The sequence below is a fragment of the Malaclemys terrapin genome, chromosome 7 (assembly GCF_027887155.1).
Source record: "Malaclemys terrapin pileata isolate rMalTer1 chromosome 7, rMalTer1.hap1, whole genome shotgun sequence".
NCBI lineage: Eukaryota > Metazoa > Chordata > Testudines > Emydidae > Malaclemys > Malaclemys terrapin.
This window is the reverse complement of record NC_071511.1, coordinates 108,683,424-108,693,159: the sequence shown is the minus strand read 5'-3', so window position 1 is coordinate 108,693,159 and position 9,736 is coordinate 108,683,424. Positions and strand designations below refer to the sequence as shown.

Below are 9,736 nucleotides of genomic sequence, written 5' to 3'. Positions count from 1 at the left end.
TGAAATGACAGCGCTGTGTGCTTTTTCACTCCCCAGAAGCCGATAAGGCGGTGGAACAATAGGATCTGCTATGATGCCCTTCATTATCCTCTCAGCCTGAAAAGTCCCTAGATCTTCAAATGGTCTAAGTATTATTTCCACCTACTCCCATCCTTTTTCCTAAGTGGGTTTGATTTGGGGACAACAACCCTTCTACTATATCAGTTTCTCAAAAATCAGGGGGAACACCTAGGGACAGTCCCTCGCAAACAGCAGGAGCAAACTGTACAGTTAATAGATTTGGAATTTAAAAAGGGCATTTAAAAAGAAAAGGTTCCTTTTTGTAACAGCAGAGTAGAGAGTGTATCGGTAAACTCTCGGTCCTGTATGAGGCAAAGAGCCTTTCCAAAATCACAGCCAGTGGCTCTGAAAATCACAGAGGGAGGAGAACAGGTCGGATCTTTCTGCCACTTGGTTCAGGGAACTTCTTTGTACTGCAGTCTCGTAAAGGTGCCTGTCTGGTCGCAATAGGGGAAGGCGAGTAGCAGGGTCCCTTCCTTGCCCAGTAGACCCAGGCAATGGCTTATTGCAGGTGCTACCAAGGGAGATTCCAACTTCCCCAGGCTTTGACTGGTATCAACAGAGCTCCCTGGGAGGCCCTTTTTACTCTCCTTCTCATCCCCACCAACCCTTCCAGGCCGTCCAGAGTCAAGACTAGGGCCTGATTCTGCCCCAGTTTAAGTCAGTGAGCCAAACTCTGGCTGTTCTCAATGAGAGAGGGATCAGACCCTATAGACTTCATGGAGTTTTCCTCCTCTTTCGGTGCTGGGCTTTACAGAGTCATTGTGTTCCCCTTCCCCAACCCACCGTCTGCTTTCATCTCTGTCTGCTCCAACCCTCCGCTACTTTCTCTGCTAGAGCGGAGAAAAAGGAAACCGTTTGAACAGGATATATGTAACGATTCTCTCTCGCAACACGCTCCCGGTACGACTTGAGATTTCAGAAGTAACAATTTTCTCTGTGCCGACACGCGTTCTTTCCCGTTCCGTCGACACCCCGGTTTTAGAACCGAGTGACTTGGGGGCTTGGGATCTTGGCAAGCGGGGCTAATCCGAAACCAACAGCCAATTTGCCCACCTTTGTAGGACGACAGGCTGGCGAGTGTGTTAGGTAACTTCAGGGAAAGTTGTCATTTCTCTCTAGGTAGAGTTTGGCCGGGCTGTGGTGGTACCTGGGATGCAGAGCTGAATGAAGGCCGATTTCTTAAATTGTATTTCAGTGAGGGGTCTTTCCGGGTTAATGAGCTGACATCATGATTAAAGCTGACCATTTGTAATGTGTCTCGACCCCGTTGAAAAGCACGGAAAAGGTTAATGTGGTAAAGCAGGAGAGCACCTGCCCCTCGCAGGGAGAGGAGTTGGAACACTTTTCCTAATCAATTAGTCCATTAATGAGTCTATCAAGTAGTTAAGTAGTTAAAGATTATGCAGCTGGTCTGGGTAACAGTCGTCATCTCGCTATACCTAATTATATTATAAGTACCTTATTCAATATACCAGACATAATACGGTGACTTGGAGTTAATGAAAATGTCATTTTAAAACGTCTTGACATTTGTCTATATTGATTTGTATATTTCCATCTCATTCACTCGCCCCCACCCCGCGCCCGGATTTGGTTTTTTATTTTTGGAGGGGGGTGAACATACATATTATTAAAAGAATCAACAGATTGAAGCGGGGGGTCCCCAGTATATGTGACCAGAGGAAAGAGAAACCCATTTCCTCCTCTCACCTGAGCCCTTTTTGATGGGATCCATTTTGCTTGAAGGCGGGAGACATGGATCTCTTTCCCCTATGCAACCTGATTCCTAGGGACAGTGTAAGATTGGGTTGAAAAAATGTTGTGAGCCCATCCACAAGCCAATAAGTATATCGGAAAATGTATGTAACCTAACGAACAGGGACTTCTAGTTGGAGAATAGTTATCCACGCATTTCTCTTAGCAGAATAGCTGCCCAGTTGGACGCGGAGATTTCAGTGTGATTTTCCCAGACCTGTTTATGACTGTTGTGCTTCCGTGTCAGATGCAATTCAGTAGCTAAATAAGATTTGGAAATTCGCCTGATCATATTGCTTTCAAAGGTTTCATATGCCAACGGTGACATGGTGCTATCCAAATCAAGTGAGAATATGATCTTCGGATAATATGTTGCAGCACTGACTACATATACCATGTTCACTGTGGGATAGCACCGTTAAATAGGAAGTTCAGGGAAAACAGGAATTAATGCAGAGGTTCTCCTGTTAGAGGGCCCGGGCCACAACATTTAGCTTTGAACTTTAGGAAAAACCCCAGCTCCCTTTGAAATGTCTATAGAAGGTAAAGGAAAAGAAGTTATAACATTCACCCTTCCCTGCTCTGTACCTGTACTGTGCATTTGTGTAAATCCTGAAGTAGTGGCTTTAATTAAACCAACACTGAATTGAGCTTTCAAATCTCTGCCGATTTGCCACCAGTACAGGTTACATCCTTCTTCATTTCTGCCAACTAGAACGCACGTTATGTACCATTTTACAATAAGTAACCCCCAATCCTAATGCAATTGTAACGGGATTAAGGAGCGGGATGGTTGCAATCCTTAATGATCATGTTATCATTGTACTCCTCTGGAGGAAATGATTTTAAGACTTTGAAAGAGAGAGTTTTCCTTTCCAATTTCGTGTCTTGGATGAAGGATGTACAACCCCAGAGGAAGTGAAACGAGTGCCAATGTAGTTACAATGATCGCAATGAATTTTGTAAATCCCAATAGAAATGCCCTCTGAACAGGATTTAAATATAGATATAGGTATCCGGCTGCACCACAAAGACTTATTACATCCCACGGGGAAGGTTAGGGATGTACCTGCATCGTTTTGGGGATAGGAAATGCGTTTCGTAGGTTGGATTGCATCCTACCATTGATACCTTTACTAGATGTTCCTTGCCTAGGCTTCTTGGCGCCAGGCAACTCAAATCCATTTAGTCTTTTCATCTCTCCCGCAATCTCCCAGCCGTGTACAAGCGGCAAATCTGGCTCTCCCGGAAAGGAGTCAGATCTTTGTGAGCCTGATACATCTCGTGAGCCGTTTGACTGGCTCAATGTTTTAAAGACAAGCAGTTAAACTTGGGATGGGGGTTCATTCCTGCACGGGGGCCACTTCGATCTTTCGGTGGATGTTGTTAGACGTTAGTCGGGGGCCTACTGAAAACAGCCAATAATTAATTAGGAGTCGGACGTTGATGGGGAGTTACTCAGCAGACGCTTCTTGTTTAAATTACCCCTTCTTTAGGTCGGATATAGAGGATATTAGTTACAAAATGGAAGCCGGTGCCTTAATCAAACCAAATTCTCCTCTAGCACCTGGAATTTTCTAGATCTAATTTGCTTGCGTTTTTATATTAAATAATGGTAATAAATAAAACAAATCTGCTCCCAGGTTTGCCTGTTTTCGCTGGGGCTGTGCTCTCTCTGGTGTAGGAATGCTCCCTGGCTCCTGAAAAGTTCATTTGGAAATATACAAAAGCATTTCCCCTTTACACTGGGAAAGACAAAAGGAAAAGGGAGTCATTTACTCGACCTCCTTTACCATTTTATATGTAGCATCAAAACTCCTGTCTTTAAATCTTTATGCTCAAATGTTGCTTGTTAGGCAGCAGACTCTAGCAAATCCGTTTCATGAGCAAAAGGGTGAAACCCCACGGAAATGCACAATGTGTTTATTTAAACAACATCCCACTGTTTTAAAGAAGAGATTCAGACCACATCAGTTCACCCCCAGTTCCACCTAAAAGGTTGCAAACGAGGTGGTGGAGAAGGAAAAGACACTTAGACGCTTGTTTGGCATCTATTTTATCCCTATTAGCGGCCGGCTTTAAACTGAGTCCTCCACTTGTCAGTTTAATGAGCGGCTGCGATCCAGTTCTGTTGGCTTCAGCCAGCAGCCCCCCGAAAACCAGCGGGCTTGCGGGGGGCTAGAATTTTGAAACTTTCCGGGGCTGCCAGCAGTCTGTGATTGGCCCTGGCAGATGTAACCTCCATGCAAATGAAGCCACGCCACCCCGCCGCCTGGAGATCAGTAGAGATCTGAGAGAGAAAGGAGCATGCATTCAGGCTGGGCAAGCTCAGGGAAAACCTGCAAAGACACGCCAAAAACACACCCCAAAACACAACCAAAACAAGTCCAGACAAGCCCCCCCAGCCGCCCCCGACCCTCAGGCACACGCATTCACACACACCTTCCCCCAGAGTGGCTCTAAAGGGAGAGCTTTCTTCCTCTTATTTCTTATGAACCCAGGATGAGCAACAAAGAAGACCCGAGCAAGTGTTGCCCCGCAGCCGCTCCGATCTCCAGTTTTACCATCCAGTCCATCCTGGGCAGCGGTACCTCGGAAGGGGGCAGGGAGCCCAGTTCCAAGGCAGCGGCCGCCTGGCCGAGCAGGAAGCGAAGTCTGTCGGTGTCCTCAGAGGAAGAGGAGCCGGAGGAGAGCTGGAAACATCACGGCTGCTTCTGTCCTGAGTCGCAGGGCCCCAAAGAAACTTGCCACAAACACCAGCCCATCAGTTTCACGTGTCTCAGTAAGTACTGGACAAATTTACCTCCTTAGGAAGCATGTAGATCTCCACCTAGCTAGATGTTAATATCTAGAATGACAGCTCTCCACCGTGCACTCGCTCTTCTCGCTCGGGCTTTTAGCTGGTGAAACCTTTTCATTTACCTCTTAGCGTAGAATATACAGTATGTTGTGATCAGTTTATAGAGGTCTGTCTAAACGCAGGGAAAATCAGTGTCTCGGGCGTTTGGGTGTACAAGCCCTTTGAAAACATCTATTGTCAAACCGTAACATGTACATACCATATCCTTTTATTTATTGTTTGTTGTGGATGGTGTTTCACTGAACATTTGCGCTGATTTCTGGCCAAACTGAGTTCGTGTCGGTTTCTTACCCGATTTGGTACAATGGTTTTAGAGATACCTTAGCTTTTAGTCCTTTCCCTGCATATTTTCCTCCTTCCCTTGTGAACGATTATCCGTTTAACATGATTGATAACTGTGATTTTCTTGGATTGTTCTTCTTTACAGCTCCCGAGTAAGGGGAAGAAAGATGTTAGTTCTTAGCATTGTTTGGGAATAAACGGGCTGTGAAATGTTATGCTATAAAGTAAGATCTACCAGTTCTTCTGCTATAGGAAACAACAACCCCCTCCCCCCCACCCCCAACTCCTGGTTATTCATCTGTCTTCACTCAGGATAGAAGGGATGTATTTTTAAAGTAAAGAACCTCCATTCTGGAGGCTGATTTTACTTAGCACTTGAGCTTGGAAATAGAATGAACTGGAATGTTGGAGATGCACATTGCAGCTGTGAAATTGACTGATTTTCTTTAGCTAGTCTCTGTGCACTGGGGAGCTGGCAAAAATGAGCATTTTCTATGTGTAGAGCTTTTTGAATACGCCGTAGAGTGTCTGATGCGGAATATCTCTGTTTGTTTGCTTGTCTGTTTTCTTCAAGGCAACCCAAAGGGAAATGGAGGAGCAATGACGGTAAATACGGACAGGACGCAGTTCCTCTCCCAATCCCAACAGGACTTGAAGGAGGAAAAAGAGAAACACTTCCCTCCAAACTCCCCGTCTTCTGGGGACAGACAAAGGGACGGAGGGGACAGACAGGCTAATTCAGCCAAAAAGAAGACCCGCACTGTTTTCTCCCGGAGCCAGGTGTACCAGTTGGAATCTACCTTTGACATGAAGAGGTACCTGAGCAGCTCGGAGAGGGCCTGCTTGGCCTCCAGTTTGCAGCTGACGGAGACCCAGGTGAAAACCTGGTTCCAGAACCGCAGGAACAAATGGAAAAGGCAACTCTCGGCAGAACTGGAGGCGGCCAATATGGCTCATGCCTCAGCTCAGACGCTAGTGGGGATGCCCCTGGTTTTCAGAGACAATTCCCTTCTGAGAGTGCCGGTACCCAGGTCTATCGCCTTCCCAGCCCCTTTATACTACCCAGGCAGCAACTTGTCAGCCTTACCTCTCTATAATCTCTACAACAAGATCGACTACTGACTCTGAAAGCCGATGGCACTGTCTCCTTCTCTGTATAGCTCTCCGCTAGCCGCGATGACCTTTCATAGATTTCACCCGTCTGTATCAACAGGAAAACAAATGTGCTTCTTGCAATGTTAAGAAATACACCATGTGTATTCATTATTTTTATTTATTGGATCTTCTCGATTTGTTTGTTTATGTTCTAGGCTGGCATAGTGTTTTTAATGTACGATCGCCATGCATTATCCCACCAGACATAACTGACTTTCTGAGCTTCACGGGACTTTCAAACCAAATTGCAATCGTCTCTCTATCTACATGTGCAGGTAGGAAAAGGCCCAGGGCGCTTGGTTATTTGTCTCTGCAATTGTATAGGCCAATTTCAACCCCCCCCCCCGCCGCCCCCACTCTTTTCCTGAATATTATTCTATCACTTGAAAATAAAATTTAAAAAACATATTTCAAATCTGTAAATATTTTTAAAGAAAATAAAACATTTTAAACATCGTTTGTAACTTTTGCCAAGTTGATTGCATATTTCAGTTCAAAACGCAAAGCGCATTGTTGTTGAACTATGGTATTAGCCGTGAAGGAGGTTACAATTAACAGGGAGAGGGACAGACGCCTCTTGCGTTGTGCCGCCTCTGTTCGAACGAGAAACTTTCAATAGCTGTTTCCGACTGAATTCAGGAAATGTTGTAATTCTCTCTTTAGAGTTACAAGAGCCCTTGACTTCCACCAGCGGGATTCCACCTACTTTTGGAGGCATTTGCAGCAAAGTCAACCGAACATGAACTGTGCACTGATCAAAACAGGGCTGGAAATATGGAGTAACTCAAAGTGAAGTAATCCGGCAGCTGCGATGTAGGAAGAGTTAAAAAAAAAAAAAAAAAGGCTAGTGGGAAAATCAAATCTTAGCCTAGGCAAGTCACTGTAAGACCTGCAACTACTGTAATAATATGTTAGTCTTTTCGATCCTATATAGGTTCTGCCATGCAAAATGCATCAGAGTTATCAACACCAGTGAATTTTACTTTGTGTAAAGACTCTAGATATTCAAAATGCTGTAATTAACTAGTAATTATTTTTTAAATAGAATATCTAGATGTAGTTACACCCACCACTATCTACCCCTAATCCAACTCTGATATTCTATTATTCTATGGTTCTAATCAGCATTGTCTATATAGGTGCACACTGTTTGATATTTTTCTACTTCATATTTACACCCCACTTCTCGCCAGAAAACCATACTGAGGCTATGCATGTGAAGAAGTACTTTTCTTCCTCACCTCCACCATTGTAAGTATCGTGAATGGGAAACGTAGCCTACAGATTGTAATCCCCAAACCTTGCAAATGTCAACTACATTTGAATCACAGCAGTCCTGGTGTCTTTATCTGGAAATAAGATGAACCTTCTTTATTAAGTGATCAGAGCAGAGAAGTGTTTCCGGAAATGAGGGGTGTTTTTATGTAGTTTGCAGTGTATTCTGCTAAATGCCACGATCACATGTAAAGTGCTTGCCAGCTCCTTTTAATAGAAATGTGACATTCTGAGCCATGATTGATTTTAGCGCTCAGCAGCTTCTCTTGCAAGTGCTAAAAACACCTGCAGCTTCCTCTGTACAGAGGATGAAGTGAATCGTTTAAACAAAAAGTAAATACTTCATCAAGTGTTATTTAAATTGCAGGCACCGTTGCATTTTTATCAGAGCCACCTGTTCCTTGGTTAAGGATTTGAATACAGGAACATATTTTCAGAAGCAATAACTAAATACATTTCAACTGACATTACATTTACGATAAAAAATAGAGCCTGAGGATTATAACGGTATCATCCTGATAAATGAAATGAAATGAAAACTCCCTGAGTGTTTCCTTTCATGTAAAACCAAACATTTTAAAGTATTTTGGAGTACCAAATTAAATAAACTATAGTGAAGGGCCTCGGGTGAACATTTGTAATGGCTCAGATGAAAATCAAACTCATGGTTTGCTATGATTCAGGATCATTTAATCACATTATCATCTTTAATTTTTGCCCAGGGTTGGCATTAAAAAAAATCAGAATTCACTGAAATGTTTTGCATTTTCACTCTCGATTCTTCCATAATTCCGATTTATTTTGTCGGTTAATATTATTAACAGCTAAATATCAGATCTTTCTAAAATACACCGGAAATAAGAGGCTGAGATGAATGTGAAGTTTTACTACAATACTATTGCATTTCAAAAGCTTTTTATGATCACAATTATACCATGCTCTTCTCTGTACATACACACATACAAAAATAGTCTTCTTTATTACATTATATTAAGGAAAATAAAAAATAAATTCAAGTATTGTCACTGGAGGTTCACTGTTAATAAAAATATTTCAGATTCCTTTGTAACCCCCCTACATTTTAAAATAATTCTTTGACATACTCCTCCAAGCTTGAGAAATGAAAGGACGCCTTTTCTATTGTCCATTAGTAATTACCCTTGTTAGCTTCGTGAGAAGCAGACATCTTGAGTCATATTATATATACAGCATGTTTGCAACAGAAAGACTATATCGGTGTGGAATTGGCTGCTTTCCACTCTCTTTACGGTAGTAAATGCAGAAGCTTACTCCTTGGGGTGATCCGGAAGGCAGCCAGTACTAATTCCCGATTGGATTGAAGGAACCTTTACAATCAGAGTCTCTCCTCCCACCCTTTCAATCTTGAAACTTTTTGATACTCTGTGGTATTAAGATATAATAAATCAGTGGGTAAGCTTCAGTTCCTTGGCACTATTTTATATAACTGCCTATCTTACTTTTAGGAGCAGGCGTTTATAATTAATTTCCAATTAAAACAAATTTGACTCCTCTCAGAGGCTAATTGTCCTTTGTATTTCTCATTAATAAAACCCAATGCGATATAAGATTATGCAAATTCGTCAAGAAGAGCTTTTGATGTCCAAGAACTAAAGAGAGTGGGCGAGAAACGAAATCGCTTAAAACTGCAAGGGGAATGCCGCAGCTATATCACAGAGGCACGAAGAGGACAGGTGGAATAAATACTATTCCATTTAGAGGAGCGAATATCATACAAAGTGTGTCCCACAAAGCTGTAAAAGGTTGAATAACATCTATTTATAGAGTTAAGTAACAGTAGAGAGGAAGAGAAAAATGAAGGATACATTTTCAGCTGAGGAACTTATTTAAAAAGAAAAGAGAAGAGGAGGAGGAAAATCAGAGAATCCTACAAGGCCAGTTCTAATGCAACTGGTTTTGCTAAGACTCCGAATTAAAATATATAAATACAAGTAAATAGAAAAAGCAAATAGAATGAGAAGGGAGAACACTAATTGCATGCTTCTCCATTTCTTATTGGACCCATGAAGGAAAGTGCACTTTTTAAAAGTATGCTCAAGGGGAATTTAGGGGTACATCTCCTGCCTGCTAGTACAGCGTTGTGTGTGCACGCATGAATGGAATAATGAGTGTACGGATGGAGGGGGCCGCGGAGACAGCTAGTACACGGATGGAGTTAAGCATGCATGGACAAATGGTGCATGAGTGGTACTGGTTTATGGATAAATGATGCAAAGAAGGAGCGAGAGCTGGTATAGGGATAGAGTGGGACTACCTACGCACCTATATCTATGTCTTCCCCACGGGTGGATGTGTGCATGAATAAAA

General features: G+C 42.8%; 1 protein-coding gene across 2 annotated transcripts in view; it reads left to right on the top strand.

Moving 5' to 3' along the window:
• The window catches only part of HMX2 (H6 family homeobox 2), a 9,423-nt gene extending 3,182 nt beyond the window's left edge, over positions 1-6,241 (top strand). Inside the window, exons 2-4 of one of the 2 annotated variants that reach the window (XM_054035176.1) lie at positions 37-128; positions 4,320-4,600; positions 5,535-6,241. In XM_054035176.1, the coding sequence (XP_053891151.1) occupies positions 4,321-4,600; positions 5,535-6,082 (828 nt within the window). In that variant the 5' untranslated portion in view covers positions 37-128; position 4,320 and the 3' untranslated portion in view covers positions 6,083-6,241. The remainder of the gene's footprint in view (positions 1-36; positions 129-4,319; positions 4,601-5,534) is intronic. The other variant, XM_054035175.1, reaches the window with a different exon arrangement.
• The last annotated feature ends 3,495 nt before the right edge of the window (positions 6,242-9,736 follow it).